The following is a 16,754-nucleotide window of genomic DNA, read 5'->3' as shown; positions in this document are numbered from 1 at the left end:
GTGCCTCACTTTAATGAGTGTGTAGATGACACGAAGCAGCGGACGGAAGCTACATTAAAAAAAGATGGACGGTATTTGAATGGGTTCCTATGGAAACCGGAATAGAAAAGCATTCAATCTGACGTTAGAATTCGTAATGGCGGCGCTCATCGTTTACTCAGGAAAAAGGTCTATAATGGAATTCTATGGTGCCCCCGAGTTTGAACTTTCTTGAAGCTGCATTTTGGAAGTTCAAACTCGGGGACACCATAGAAGTCCATTATATTGTCAGGATTATGTCTGTGTTTTGTCCTGTTCTGGTTTTCCTAGTGTTTTCCCCCCTCTGTTTCCAGTACTTTTGGTTTGTCCCATTTGTTCCCCCTTTTGGTTTAGTGTTTTTGGTTCCATCCATGCCCATATTTGTATTTCCCCCTCGTCATCTCGTTATCTTGTTTGTTACCACCTATGTTCTGTGTATTTAAGTCTGTGTCTGATCATTCCCAGCGGTCAGTCGATAACGTTAAATGTTCTCATTTGATGCTCCTGGTTTTTGTTTATTTGTTTGTATTTCAGTGTTTCATTTAATAAACTTATATACTTTCATTTACTCCGGTTCTCCTCATCCATCTCCACTCCTCAACCCCGCCTGACTGTGACATATGGAGAGAAATCCTGAAATGTTTTACTGAAATTAGGCTTTTATGCAGGAGCGAAAGCACACCACGGGGGCGGAATGGGGCGCAATAATCGTTTCACCTCGATTACTGCTTTTTCATGATCGTTTGAAGCAGAAATCGAAATCAAAACCGAATTTTGATTAATTGCACAGCCCTAGCACACGTTGAGTAGCCTACTTTTTATCGAGGGACTTTTTAATGTGTCTGTGCAAAACAGGTGGTAATATTTTGTTCGGTTATATTCTCATTCAAGGTGATGTGAGGAAGTTATTACAGCTCTTTACAGCTGTTCTACAGAATTGGTCTAAAGTCAGTTGAAAATGTTGAAAGTTGAAAACGTATTGAAAAAAAATGTGCATGCATGCTAAAATTGTATAATATCTGATGTACACATATCTAGTAATTGTGCAGTTAATTCTAATATTGTATTTTCAGAAAGTTTTGGAATATTTGTCCTCTCCCCAGATTTGTCACTATACCAAAACAGTAATATGTGACCCAGTACCACAAAACCAGTCATAAGGGTAATTTTTTATTGAGATTTAGACATCATCTGAAAGCTTAATATATAAGCTTCCATTGATTTATGGTTTGTTAGGATAGGACAATATTTGGCTGAGATACAACCATTTAAAAATCTAGAATCTGAAGGTGCAAAAAAATCTAAATACTGAGAAAATCACCTTTAAAGTTGTCCAAATGAAGTTCTTAACAATGCATATAACTAATCAAAAATTAAGTTTTGATATATTTACGGTGGAAAAATATAATCGAACATGATCTTTATTTAATATTATATTGTTATATATTGTTATAATGTTAGATTTACCTATTAAGATTTTGCTTACATCTGCATTGTAATTTTTTTTTTTTTTTGCTATTTTATTAAAAAAATTCAGAGGTAAATCAATAACAATTACATTTTTAACAATATTTCAAGTGTAATTTATGAGATTTGTTGTATTTTGAATTTTTCTTTGTAAAAGGCAAAAGGGTGATCATACTGATTTCAAAGTTAAAGATTCATTATATACATTGAACCAAAACCTATCACATCTTAGTTGATAATTTAGTATAATTTATTTTTGACAAAACATGTTTCGGTAGAGACAGTATGCATTGGTAGTAGTAACTGCAGTAAAATATTGTTTATTTTCCACAAATAAAGAATTATGTGTTCCCTTTTGTCACTACCGAAACAATGATTACATGTTTTGGTCATGACTGTTTCGGTATAGTGACAATTTTATGGGACAACACCCAAAAAAAAATCTGTCACTTTTCAATTTTAGATACTTTTGAACCTAGCTCAAAGACGCTAATCAGCACATGGTTAGCTAGCACATTGTGAACAGTTGTACACATATGAAAACTAAATGTTATGGAATAACTCTAAAAAAAAAAATTTGCTTATATGCAGAAGGTGTTCGGTAGTGACATTCCTTAAAGTGACACACAGACTTTTACTGTAATAAGTAGATAGGGCAATGGAAATCAATGGAAAAAGGAAAATGGAATCAAAAAGAAAATTTTGAAAATAACAATGGAAAAAAACACAAAAATTACTTCAATATTTTCATAAGTTGAAATTTAGGAGTTAGGGTTTAAGATAGCCACCTCCCAATGGAAAGTACCCAATAAATGATGACTTTAAATATATTAAGCTTACTAACTTTTTAAATATTATTGTAGGTTTCAATAGATAATACAAAAAGATTTTAACTTGAATGTATTTTAAATGTGTTTTTTTGGGTGTGGGACATCAGTTTGGACCAATAATGTAGAATGGCCCATATGGACTGTTGTCTTATCAGTAGTTTGATAGTACAGGGGATTCTGCCTAATAATTCATAAGACACAACTCTGCCACCTACTGGCGTAACCTTTTTTTAGTCTACAAAAGTCTACAAAAAGGACCACTGATTGAATGAATCTTTTTGTGAACAGATTCGAGTCACTGAGATAAATTAAAGGCTTCACTGGTGGTTAAATACAGCGTTCCTCTTTAGCAAAATAATAGAGATCCATTTTGCAAATGGATTCAGTACAGGTTCATTCAGGCAGCTGGCATATGATTAAACCTCCACAGTCACATGATGGAGTAGAGCACCCTGCCACTGCCAGACAGAGATTAAACCCGTAAAAATAGAATCCTATGACTGAACCTGTACAAGTCATGTGACCTGCGAGTAGAGCCTGCCTGACATGCCAGCCAGCGCAAGTTTGAACCGCCTTCCCAGGATTACGTCACGTTCAGCAAGACTGTCAGAACAAGCCCGACTCTTGTGTAATCGGCTCATCCTGTTAATGCATATAACACGAATCATCAGAGAAATGTTGTAATGTGTTCTACTGAACTTGACATATTTCTCACCTTAGCAGTGACTAAAGTGTTAGCAGGACAACTGGCAAATTCATACAATGTGCACAATTTATATCATTGTTTACTACACTACTAAATGATTTATTAATCCTGATATATGTATAGTGTCAAGCAATCCAAAATGGCTTCAACACAAAGAATTTAACTATATGTGACCCTGGACCACAAAACCAGTCAGGTATATTTGTCTATTTGCATGGGTCCAATCGATTAATTTTTCTTTTATGCCAAAAATCATTAGGATATTAAGTAAATATCTTGTTCCATGAAAATATTTTGTATATTTCCTACCGTAAATATATCAAAACTTAATTTTTGATAAGTAATATGCATAGCTAAGAACTTAATTTGGACAAATTTAAAGGTGATTTTCTCAATATTTAGATTTTTTCGCTTGCCCAGATTTTCAAAGTTGTATCTCGACTAAATATTGTTCTATCCTAATAAACTAAACATCAAAGAAAAGCTTTATTCAGAATTTTCAAGAAATTGACAATTATGACTGGTTTTGTGGTCTAAGCTCACGTATTATGAAAACTAAAAATTTTTTAAGGCCCCCACAGTCCCTAAGAAATTAGTTGAACTCATTTCACCCAATCAGGAGGCCATGATGGCCAGTGTATTATCACCACCGTCCACTATTTATCCCTACTGAACATCCTGTAATACCATACTCAGGAACTCGCCATGCTTGAAGTGAAGGTGATGCAAGGACGGATTAGCGTGCTAATTTACGACTAGCTTGATGTCTGCTAAGAGGTCAGCAAGGTTTTTAGCGTAAGAGGGCACGCACAAGCCGCCTTTTCCAACATACTGGATTACACTGGAGGAGAGCCATTAGCTTTGCAGCTGTAATAAATCTGAAGTATTTCATTCATGCCTCTTAAATGTTATCTGGTCACCTGCAACACATGGGCAGAAGCCCAAGCTTAAGCAATTTCTTCCTTCGATATCTTCAATATCTCTACTGCCTTTAAGCTCAACTCAATTGGCCAAAACTATTGGTTGCTTCAGCCTGTCAAGACTAGAGTAAGGAATCTCCAAATCACCACAAATGTGACCCTGAACCACAAAGTCATTCATCAGGGTACATTTTTAAAAAAGAGAGATTTCTACATCATCTGAAAGCCAAATAAATAAGCTTTCCATTGATGTTATGATAGGACAATATTTGAAAATCTGGAATCTTAGGGTTCAAAAAAATTAAACTGAGAAAATATCCTTTAAAGTTGTTCAAATGAAGTTCTTAGCCATGCATATTACTGAACAAAAACTAGTTTGATATATTAATGGCAGAAAACTTACAAAACATCTTCATGGAACATGATCTTTACCTAAAATCCCAATGTTTTTTTAGCATAAAAGTCTGTCATTTTGAAAAAATAAAATAAAATACTGTATACCCATGCTACTTAGCTGGTTTTGTTGCCCAGGGTCACAATAGTAAAAGTGCAAAAGCACATAAATTATTATACACATTGAGATGATGCTCGATCGTAGAGCTCCAAAAGTCTCCAAGTCTTGCAGGACTGAATTACATTGAGGGTCCCCTCAGCTGTCCTTGGCTCAGACACAAGCACAACTCCGGAGGGCCAACAGGGTATGACGTTGCATCTTGAGAATTTAATATCGCCTGACACTCAGGAGCACGTTTATAGGCATGTGAGAAGTCTAGCCTCTGAATAAACACTTGGACACTTCCAAGTGACAACTGACGGCAGTGTAGTGGTGTATCTTTTGAAAATGAGATTTATACATCTGCAAGCGGAATAAGCTTTTCATTGATGTATGGTTTGCTCGGATAGGACAATATTTGGTCGAGATACAACCATTTGAAAATCTGAAATCTTGAGGGTGCAAAAAAGATAAAAATTAAAGAGAAAATCCCCTTTAAAGTTGTCCACATGAAGATCTTAGCAATGCATATTACAGTAGGAAACTTACAAAACATCTTAATGGAACATGATCTTTACTCAATATCCTAATTATTTTTGGCCTAAAAGAAATCACTAATTTTGACCTATACAATGTTTTTTTTGGCTATTACCACAAATAAGTGCTATTTAAGTCCAGTTTTATCATCCAGAGTCACAATTTACACCAATTTCTTACAATCCGAGACTCTCTATGCTACAAAAAAAGCCTTGGAGATCTTTGTCTATGAATCATTCTGCTAGTTCAGTTTGCCGAGATGTTTTTAAAGGGTGGGGACAGAGCTTGAGTTTAAGAACAGGGTGGGAGCCATCCAAACGGTTGAAATCACAGCACCTGTAACGCAAGATATAAAAGGTAGAAACAAAAAAAAAAAATCAACACCACAAGTTACGGTGTAGGTTCATTCAGTGGGTCTTTATTGATGCTGCATTGACTAAAAACAGACCGACTGGAAAACAGGTAGATTTTAGTACCTGGCATTCTTGCCCTTTCGTTCTGGGAATGACAGTATGGTGAGGGGAACAAAAAGAAAAAATAAGATAAACCGGGGCAAAAGAAAACCGCAAAAACATCTTCCCCCAGTACAACTAGTACTGACATACTAGTTGGTCCCTATAAATAAGGCGGAATTTGAGAGTCCTTCCAAATGTACAAGATATGTTACAGTTAAACATCTCACATTGAATGGTGGACAGGAAACGCTTAAATGACCTTCTTCAGCTCATCATACAAGACAAGCACAAAGGCACCACCCATGCCTCTGAGAACGTTGGACCAGGCTCCCTTGAAGAAAGCCTTGCCACCCTCATCACGTGCGATCTTCCTCCAGCAGTCAATTGTGCCACTGTACATGATGTCGGCTGCAACAAAAGAAAAAAAGAAAAAAAGAAAAGAGATTAACCCACTGCTTTAACTGGTCAACTTGTACTGTAAATGTCTTAAGAGCACTAACTGACCTCCTTTGCGTCCAGACTGCATCATCATACGACGACGGACTGTATCGAAGGGGTAGGATGCGAGACCAGCAACAGCAGTCACAGACTGAGCGATCATCCAGCTGACAAAAATGTGGGTGTTCTTGGGATCGGGCAGCATACCTGAAGACATAAATGCAGATGTAGTGAATGCAGCAATAACACACACTGACAATGCTTCCTTAAGTGCAACGTGGACTCACCCTTGGCTGTGTCATAGATTCCGAAGTAGGCAGCTCTGTAGATGATGATACCCTGCACGGACACATTGAAGCCCTGGTACAGACCTTTGATGCCATCAGACTTGGAGATCTTTACCAAGCAGTTACCCAGGCCGGAGAACTCTCTTTCTGCTCCAGCCTTGCCGACATCGGCGGCCAGACGGGTTCTGGCGAAGTCGAGGGGGTAGACGAAGCAGAGAGACGTGGCACCAGCGGCACCACCGGAGGCCAGGTTACCAGCGAAGTACCTCCAGAACTGGGTGCGCTTGTCTACACCATCGAGGAAGACCTTCTTGTACTTGTCCTTGAAAGCAAAGTTGAGGGCCTGGGTGGGGAAGTATCTGATGACGTTGGCCAAGTTTCCTCTCCAGAACGACAGGAAGCCCTGCTCCTTGGGAATACGCACCACGCAGTCCATAATGCCCTTGTACTGCTTATCCACTGTAATCTGTTTGCTAGCATGTTGCACCTGTTAACACAAAAAAAGTCAATAAATGCTCAATGAAAGACATTACAATGGAACACAGTGATTGAAATTACAAATGCCCATCAACTAAAACTAAATTTAGTGAAAAACAGTTTAAGAACAAAACCGAGGAGGAACTACGAACACGTGAGTACGCTAAACTTCAAAAGCCGGCAACGAGTAAAATACGCGATATCTTCCGGTAGGCGGTTTCCATAAAACTGACCGAAAATGTCTGCAAAAACAACTAAATTGTTGTAAAACGGTGTGAAAACCTAAAAATGTGAAACTTAATTAAAATGTTAGTGTGTGTGATGCGTCTATAAAACAGCGTGTCCGCTCAAACAATACCTGGGACTTCGTCCTGGGAGACGAGCGTTAGCTTGCAAGCTAGCAATAAAGGCCTAGCTATTCACAGGCCTCCCCTTCTGGCGACCTTGGCGGATCTGTGAGGATGCTGGTTTACCGCGTTTCGCGGAAGTGTTTTAAACAAAATAGAAATACGCATTTGTAAAGCTGTACTAAAGCAAACAACTCATTTAGTTCTGTTGAATTCCAGTCGTTTACACTATCATGGTAAGTGGTTGAGGCATTTCTCAGGTTTTTCTCTCGAGGTGGGTTGGTAAAGGTTACGGAGCACTTAAGGCCTAGTCGATCTTCTAACAATTATTTAACAACCAGCTCGATTTTAAACATTTCAAAGTGGATTTAAAACATTCTGTAACGTTAACGTTACGCACACAAATATTAAAATTATTTAGTCAAGACGTTCACCATTTCTTAAGGCTCTCGCCATTCAATGATCAATTAAAGATGTAATAAAAAGAAATCAGATTAAAATCTGAACACGTTCTTTTTTTGGTTTTGAAGCGTAAACGCTTCTAGGATTGCATTGTGCTGGTTGTATTCACATTTGATTCCACTGTAATCTACATTCTTAAAACTCTGTGATTATGTAATCCCGTTTATAAAGCTGCGTATAATTACCTGAAGCAGCAGTTTGACTCTCTCGATGGGGGCCACAGCGGTTTTCGAGATAGCAGCGGCAATACCACCGGCCAAGAAGTCCTTGGCGAAGGAGATGGCGGTCTCATTCATTGTCGGGTGTTCTTGGAGAGGTGTAAATTAGTTTGAAGAGATCAATCCCGCTCTGCCGCAGGACTAGCGTGGAATGCCGGCTGATTCGAAATGGCCGAATAAAAAGTTGAGAAGAGATTTTTAAAAGGTTCGTCTCGCGAGAGGAAACGCACCCGACGCTTCTAAGATCTGATTGGACTGGCGACTAAACGTCACAGATTCCAGTAGGCGGGGCTATTTTGTGATGACGGAGATGAATGGCTCAAAGTTAGAAAGGTTACCTTAAGCCTTCTCAAGGTGGAAAGCGTAAATGACAACAGGAAGTTTTTGAAACTGAGGGAAATGTGTTTCCAAGCAGTCAATAATTCATCACAGATAATATTTAAAAGTAACAAAGCATACATTTTGGCACACTGTTTTGTTTTTGATGCACACTGACAGCAAGGGAATCAGGCTAGTCCTGTTTCTTGTTTCAGCTGTCAAGCCAAGTAGTAGTTCTCCAAGGTGACATAGCATGCATGTTTGTCACTAGCTAGATCGCTCCCTGTCTTTAGTTAATGATCTCCAAGGGCATATGTGTAAGAGAAAAAGGGCCAACATGTCAGTGCAAAGTCCTTCACATGACTTTTGACTGTGGCAAAGCAAAGTGATCCATTTGAGAACATGCGATTACACAAGCAATACAAAATCAATACTGTCTGCATCACTACTATATCTACCAACACAATTCAATTTTGTTCTGTATTATGTAATACTATTGTACAGTGAATAATAACATGTGACCCTGGACCACAAAACCAGTCATAAGGGTCAATTTTTGGAAACTGAGATTTATACATTATCTAAGAGTTGAATAAATAAGCTTTCCATTGATGTATGATTTGTTAGAATCTGGAATCTGAGGGTGCCAAAAAAATAAAAGTTGTCCAAATGAAGTTCTTAGCAATGCATATTACTAATAAAACAAATGTTTTGATATATTTACGGTAGGACATTCACAAAATATCTTCATTCGACATGATCTTTACTTAATATCCTAATGATTTTTGCCATAAAATAAAAATTGATCATTTTGACTACAAATATGTGACCCTGGACCACAAAACCAGTCATATAAAATATACATATACAAAACAACAATTAGAAAATCTGAAAGTGCAAAAAAAAAAAATCAAAAATCAAAATAATGATAAAATCACCTTTAAATTTGTCCAAATGTAGATTTTTAGTAATGCATATTACTAATCAAAAACTAAGTTTTGATGTACTTACTGTAGGAAATTTACAAAACATATATTATGGAACATGATCTTTACTTAATATCCTAATAATTGTTTGGCATAAGAGAAAAAATTATTATTTTGACCCATACAATGTATTTTTGGCTATTGCTACAAATCACAAATGACAAGTATAACACAGTTATAATGCACCAAGATACGTTTATCGCTTATACTTCATGATTTTTACAATGTGCTTCAAGATTTAATCTTAACATGTGCCACGTATTGCAATGAAAAGCTCAAATACACTTTTAGTAAACAAATCTTGACAGCTGAATCAGAATCAGTGGTTATTGGGTTACCATGTGTCCAGATTAGCAGGATATACTGTACATTACATTACAATGCAGATTCAAAATCGTGCTCTTATATATGATGAAATATGCCAATGCAAAAATTGCACCACAATGTGACCTTAAAACCATTTTATAAATAACAGAAGACCTTTAAAAAGGCCCAAGAGCTAAAATCCAGTAAAAGACTTATACTTTGTTCGACAAAGGCATTGCTCTATACTGTTGAAATGACATTCAACATATTTCCTGAGAAGTGATTAAAACAGGTTTTACATTTCCACAGTTTTAAAAAACACACCTTCAGTGGAGTGTAAAGATAAAAGCAATAAATGTCATAACGTTGAAATGAACGAGCAACTTTAATACTGCCTCTTAGGCACACGACTTTCATTTAAGAGCGAGTCTGATGCATTTGAGGTACTGTACGGTAATGGACTTGCTTCAAGTATGCATATGCAGAATCCTTAAAATAGCCTATCAGAGGTTAAATGCAATAAGAGGTACAACTGTGAATAATATATCATGCTTTCCAACAGTAGAAACACTTTATAACTCATAATCAATGCACTTCTCAGAGTTCAGTTTATTACTGATAACTCCTCTTGGATGAGTTACCAGCGGTTTCCTATAGATGAACTCTGTGCTTCGTGTGATTTTCTGTTTCTCAGATAGCGCTTAAACTCCTGCAGTTCATATGGGCCCAGGCTCTGGTCCACGCCTGGTTTCAGCTTGTAGCTTAGTGGAGAAATGATGTAGCCATTCCGGTAAAGGCAGACTTGCTTACACATTTCAAAGCAACTGAAAAGCAAGCCGAAATATGGGACGATCTGTAATGTCAAAATAAAACATAATATTAGCAACAAGGAAGTTGAAATGCATTATTTGTGTAAGGTGTTTCCACAAACACCAATTAAAATATTTAGGCGTGCTGTTTCATGCAGAGGCAGCTCAAGAAACTCAATTTGTTGTATTATTTCATACAGTGCAAGGAGCAGACTGTTGTTAATACTGTATAGTGGTGGCCAAAATGATTAGAACACTAATATTTTCATTATCACCATCTAAAAACTTGTTTTAAGTCAGTCATTTCTATCTTTTGACGTAGTGTGTCAGTAGGAAATATCAATTTGCATTTCCAAATATTCATTTTGCCATTAATTGTAATATTTCAGCAAGGTGAAGATTTTTTGTTTGCACAAGGAGTCTGACAACAGCCAGTGCTGCACACAGAGATCTGATCTCATCATCTTCTAGTCTGTCTGAAATGAAATGAAGAAACAGAACAAACTGAGACAGACTAAATCCAGAAGAACTGTGGCAACGTCTCCAAGATGCTTCAGGAAACCTACCTGCAAAACTACAGTACTGTTAAAAGTTTTAGGCACTTGTGTAAAAAAACGCTGTAAAATGAGAATGCTGTCAAAAATAGGTTTTCTTTATCGGTAACACTTTACAATAAGGTTCATTAGTTAAACATTAGTTAATGTATTAACTAACATGAACTAACCATGAGCAATACATTTGTTAATGTATTTACTAATCTTTATTAACGTTAGTTAACAGAAATACAGTTGTTCATTGTTTGTTCATGTTAGTTCACACTGCATTAACTAATGTTAACAAAATTTTAATAATGTATTAGTGAATGTTGAAATTAACATTAACAAAGATTAATAAATGCTGTATAAGTCCAGTTCATTATTAGTTCATGTTAACTAATATGGTTAACTAATGTTAACTAATGAACCTTATTGTAAAGTGTTACCTCTTTATCAGTTAACTTCTATTAACTAAATTAAATTAACATTTGGTGTGACCATCCTTTGCGTTTAAAGCAGCTTTTGCCCTAGGTGCACTTGCGCATAGTTTTTCAGGTAGCTTTGCAAGTAGATATCTTCTGGATTTAGTCTGTCTCAGTTTGTTTTGTTTCTTCACGTCAGTGCAGACAGACTGGATGATGATAAGATCAGATCTCTGTGTGGAGCACTGGCTGTTGTCAGACTCCTTGTGCAAACAAAAACCTCACTGGATTATTACAGTTAATGGCAAAATGAATGTTTGGAAATTTAAACGGATATTTCCTACTGACACACCACAGCAAAAAATAGAAATAACTGACTACTTTTTATTTATTTTTAGCTGGTGAAAACACTAGTGTTCTAATATTTTTGGCCACCACTGTATGTTACAATACAACCCTGTGAGTTTTGTAATTAAAGATCCATCTTTGTTGGACTATTTACACAGAAAACATACAGTGCTTGGGTTATTTTTATCTCGGTCACCACGTAAGCATATATAAAACACACGTCACCTTCACCATGTTGGCTGTAAGGCCACTCCAAAGAGCCATGACGCCCTTGTTCTTGATGACCTGTCTGAAGCAGTCTATCGTTCCATTAAAATGGACATCAACTCCTCCACAATGGGGCAAAAGGGGACTCTGGGCCTAGAGTAAAGATTAGAGAAATATTCCTGATCATTAAGAAGTAACTACATACTTTGTTTTCCAGTAACAACTGATTGCCCTACTGTACCATATTCTCCTACAATTATCTACCCTCAAACCCTCTTGATGTGTGTTCTGTGGGCTGTGTTGACTGTGTCTATAGAGACTTTGTTTAGCACCAAACTGAAAGTCTCAGAACATTCAGCAGCTTTGTGAGATTTATTCCTGACAGTGGAATTTAACTTGCAAAAGAGGAAAAAGCAGAACTCTTCTGTCTAGTTTAGCAAAACATATAGGAACCAGATCAGATGCACCATTAGGTGGATTGTGTGTGAGAGGTCAGCTATCTTTAGACCATTTATCTTTGGCATAGGCAGACGCTGGACGCTATGTACATTCTCAGCTGCTGCAGGGCCTTGTGTCCTTCATAATGGTGTCCAGCATTGTTCTGTGTTACATGTTGCAATTGTGTCCAATTCATGTTTTTTTTTTTTAACATTTAATGTTTCATTCATAACATAAAAGAACAAAGTGACCACAGCCAAGTTAAAAAGGTATGAATTTGTAACAAATTTAGGTAGACTCCAATAAGTTTGTGACACTGGTACTATTGTGCCCCCTTGTGATGAGATATACCACTACAGCAGTACGTCTCACAGTTTCTCACCTGCATCTTCTTTTTTACTGTTTCAAAGGGGAAGGAGAGCGTCTGAGCGACTCCCGCTGCAAGACAGCCATTGATGAAGTTCTGCAAAGATGTGAAACGAACATGACGCTCCTGCCACAGCTTATCCAAGTTGACGTACACTGCATAGCAGCCAACGGAGAAGGGAACGGCACCTATTGCACAGTAATCCAAACATTAACTTCTCAAGCAGAATTGTGAGAGATCCAGAAGTAATATTAATAATTAGGCAATGAGCTTGTTTAATATTCTGTAAACAGAAATACAAAATGCATACCTAACACTGTGAGGGAAAAACCCCTGTAGAGAGCCTGCAGTCCTTCATTTCTGTAGATGATGGAGAGGGAATGCAGCAAGCCTCTGTATGTTGGTTCTTGGCAATTCTGAGCAATAAGTCTGGTTTCAACCACCTCCAGTGGATATGTTGCGAGAGTGGCAGATATGCCTGCCAGCCCACCGGCTACTATGGCTCTCCATTGTGAGATCTCACCCAGTTCATCAATATGAAGGTGGACAATGCTGCAAAAAATAGAACAAAATTAAAAATTTAAAAACATTTTTTAAAGACGTCTCTTCTGCTCACCAAGCCTGCATTTATTTGAATATATATTTTAAAATGTAATTCACTCCTGTGATCAAAACTAAAGTCTGAGCATCATTACTCCAGACTTCAGTGTCACATGATCCTTCAGAAATTATTCTAATATGAAGCTTTGCTTCTCAAGAAGCATTTAATATTATTATCAATATTTAAAACAGTTGAGTAAATCTTTTTCAGGATTCTTTGATGAATAGAAAGATCCAAAGATTAGTATTTATCTTAAATAAAAATCTTTTGTAACATTATACACTATATCATTCAAAATCTTCAGTCAGTATAATTTTTTAATTGCTTTATTGGAGTATAATTGATTTAAATTGATCAAAAGTGATGATTTATAATATTACAAAATAAACGCTGTTCTTCTGAACCTTCTATTTATTAAAATAAAAAACTGAAAAATTCTACTCTGCTGTTTTCAACAAATTATTAATAGATGTGTTTTGAGCAGCAAATCAGAATATTAGAACAATTTCTGAGGAATCATATGACTGGAGTAATGTTGCTTTGAAATCACAAAAATTAATTACATTTTAAAATATATTCAAAACAGTAGAAATCGAATAGTAACATTTTTAAAATTTTAAAAAGTAAAAATATTTCAAAATTGTACTGTTTTTTCTGTATTTTGGATCAAATAAATGCAGGCTCGGTGAGCAGAAAAGATTTCTTTACAAAAACAAAATTTACAAAGTTGATTGATTGATTACAAAATGTTGACTGGTAGTGTATATAACTTATTGCTAAGCTTAATGTAAAAGGACATTATCTGTTTTTCTATTATTATTATTTTATTCCTTTATTTTTAATTATTAAAAGGTTATCAGCATATCAGAATGATTTCTAAAGGATAATTTGACGATGATTATGTAAGTATTAGCTGTATTAGCTGAAATAAATTACATTTTAAAATAGAAAACTGTTCATTTACATTTACTTAACGTTTTACAATATTACTGTTTAATGTATTTTATATATATTATAAAGGCTGACTATACTTTGGGTCTAAAATGCATACGAAAAATAGTCTAAATCTGACTTATATTTAACTTCATCAGTTAAATATAAATGAACATTAGAACAGGTTATTTTGTTGTGTATTATTATTTTGTGTTATTATATTTGTTTATTTGTGTTTTAACACCATATCAGCAACAATGCTATATTCATGGCAACATTAACCGTATCATTTTAATACATAATTTACTATAATTTACAAATTACATACTTTCTTAAGAAGCTATACAGAAACATACAAGTAACAACAATAGTACTGATAAAAATCATATAGAATCTTTTTTTTTTTTAATTAATGAGTCATTTAAAATTGGACATTCTATTAAAATATGGTTTACACTAAATTCTTACAAACTGGTTTCTCTTTGCCTTTCAATAAATATGAATGAGTCTTGAAAGTCCAATTTGACATTATGTATATACAACCTGGTAATATCTATTCTCAAAGCAGTAATGACTTCTTTCATGTTATTATATCTAGACATAATTATTACACAGATTATAATATAGATTAATAGCATCAGTACTAAAAAAATGATATCCTTTACTAAAAATGTAGATTATTAATCAACGACATAAGCCTGCATTCGAGAGGTACACACATATTCTTTTCACAGGAACAGTGTGTTCAAAACAAGTCGGTATACACCCTCCACTCTTTTTCCTGGAATACTGGAACACTATGTACGGGTCTTTCTAATACCGTTTCCGGTGTCTCCGTTCACCCCTGAAGCATGTGAAAACACACGTGACCAGCATAACAATAAAGCACTTCTGAAAGCCCCCTCTGGAGGGCGTTTTCCATAACCATGGAAACACTACAGCTGAAATGGTCATTTTATGAATGCACTTCGCCCATTGCAGCTTCAGAATGACGTCACATTATCATGCTGGTTTTCTGAGCTACGTGATTGGTCAGGAAATGAAGGCGTGATGTGATGTAATACGTCACGTTGAACGAATGTAAACCCCCTGCTGTACAATACAAGCTAAGCTAATAAAGGGAAAAGAGGAAATTGAAATGATATTTTTCCTCAGACGATCAAATGTAAATATAACGTATTAAGCATGTTTAAATGCGTCCTCACTTGTTAATATATAACTCATTTATAATTCAATTCTTTACCTCTTCTGCTTTCAAACACGAACACGTCAACTTCCTGTTGTCTTTGTTTACCATCACAGCTGATCGAAAACTATATTATATCTTATAAACTGCACACATCACCAACACGTACATCAAGCATAAATGTTAATCATCAAGTATTCATTATTAAACATTAGAAAGGTATAATACTTACTTTTTGTAAGTTGCTAAATGTATAGCACTGTAGGGGAACAACCTTAAACAGGAAACCATATTACCCTTCCAAAATGCTCGAAGCCCCTCATTCTGACAAATAAAAACAAAGCTGTGCACGAAGCCCCGTTTACAGTGAAATGTTCCTATTTGACTTAAAATCTTCACGACTTCCAGAGGCGACGTTACAGTTTTGCTAAAAACCCCGGCAAAGCCGACGCAGAGTAAACTTTGAGAACTTGTCAGTCGGTCGTCCTTTTTTACTGTTGCCATACTTCATAAGAAAAACGATTTTGTTCTCCAGCAGCTAAAGGAAAAATAATAAACGTGTGAAAATGAACACCCTAACGGTTTTGTTTATCATTCAACCATCCAGCTGCAACGCAACTGTCATTCAGCGGCCAGTCACATTGGTGGATATTTTGGTGAAGGCGGGGAGTGGTTAGTGCAAGAGCAGGTTTGGTTGCATGCAAAAATCAATCCATACACAGCTATACATGGAAAGTAATGCCACAAACCATATCGTGTTTCCCAGAGAGCCACAAACAAATTTAATGTGCTTTCTTTTATCGCTTTAGACCAATACAAATCTGATGAAAAAAGATGAATGAATACTGCTCTTAGTTTTGACTATGAAAAACAAGTGTTGCTCTGCGAGTGAAAACAGACTTTAAAAAAGTCCTTTGTCAGAACCAAGACAGCTAAATATATTAAATCACAATACGTTTTTCTAGAATATGTGCTTTTGTTGTATTAGGTATGGAGACCTATATTCAGAATAAAAAAGGCTTTATTTCCAAGTGTGTTTACACACAAGGAATTTGTCTTGGTGACAGAAAAAGTCCAGACATTGTGCAGACATAAACAGTGTTGGGGGGTAATGCATTACAAAGGTGTGCATTATATTTGACACCTGCATGAACATTTTATAGTTGGTTTTGTGACTAAATTATTCTCCTAAAATGCTATTGAGCTTTAAAATGTTGCATTTGAGCCCATTTGGTAGTGGCAAAAAAAAGCATTTTTAACATGATTTACAGTGTATTTTAATAAATATCAAAAATGTAAAATGTGTGCATTATATTTGACACCTACATGAACATTATATAGTTGGTTTTGTGACTGTAAGTCATTTTTGTCAAATGCTATTGATCTTTAAATTATGGAAAATGTTGCATTTGAGGTATATTCGACACCTACATGAACATTTTATAGATGGTTTTGTGACTGTAAGTCATTTTTCTTAAATGCTATTGAGCTTTAAATTATGGAAAATATTGCATTTGAGCCTATTCGGTTGTGAAAAAATAGCATTTTTGACATATGATTTACAGATTATTTTAATATCAAAAATGTAAAAGGTGTGCATTATATTTGAAACCTACATGAACATTTTATAGTTGGTTTTGTG

General features: G+C 35.8%; 2 protein-coding genes across 2 annotated transcripts; both read right to left on the bottom strand.

Moving 5' to 3' along the window:
• Positions 1-5,367: 5,367 nt before the first annotated feature.
• On the bottom strand, positions 5,368-7,836 carry slc25a5 (solute carrier family 25 member 5). Its single transcript, XM_073820398.1, has 4 exons — positions 7,623-7,836; positions 6,152-6,638; positions 5,931-6,071; positions 5,368-5,834 (listed from the first exon to the last, which is right to left on the bottom strand). Exons 1-4 carry the CDS (start codon positions 7,731-7,733, stop codon positions 5,677-5,679), a joined length of 897 nt encoding a protein of 298 aa, XP_073676499.1. The 5' UTR covers positions 7,734-7,836; the 3' UTR covers positions 5,368-5,676.
• A 1,795-nt stretch (positions 7,837-9,631) lies between these two features.
• Positions 9,632-15,730, bottom strand: slc25a43 (solute carrier family 25 member 43). Its single transcript, XM_073820807.1, has 5 exons — positions 15,345-15,730; positions 12,703-12,944; positions 12,408-12,580; positions 11,606-11,740; positions 9,632-10,118 (listed from the first exon to the last, which is right to left on the bottom strand). Exons 1-5 carry the CDS (start codon positions 15,614-15,616, stop codon positions 9,903-9,905), a joined length of 1,038 nt encoding a protein of 345 aa, XP_073676908.1. The 5' UTR covers positions 15,617-15,730; the 3' UTR covers positions 9,632-9,902.
• Positions 15,731-16,754: the final 1,024 nt, after the last annotated feature.

The sequence above is a fragment of the Garra rufa genome, chromosome 16 (assembly GCF_049309525.1).
Source record: "Garra rufa chromosome 16, GarRuf1.0, whole genome shotgun sequence".
NCBI lineage: Eukaryota > Metazoa > Chordata > Actinopteri > Cypriniformes > Cyprinidae > Garra > Garra rufa.
The sequence above is the reverse complement of the archived record's forward strand: the minus strand, read 5'-3'. Positions and strand labels throughout refer to the sequence as shown.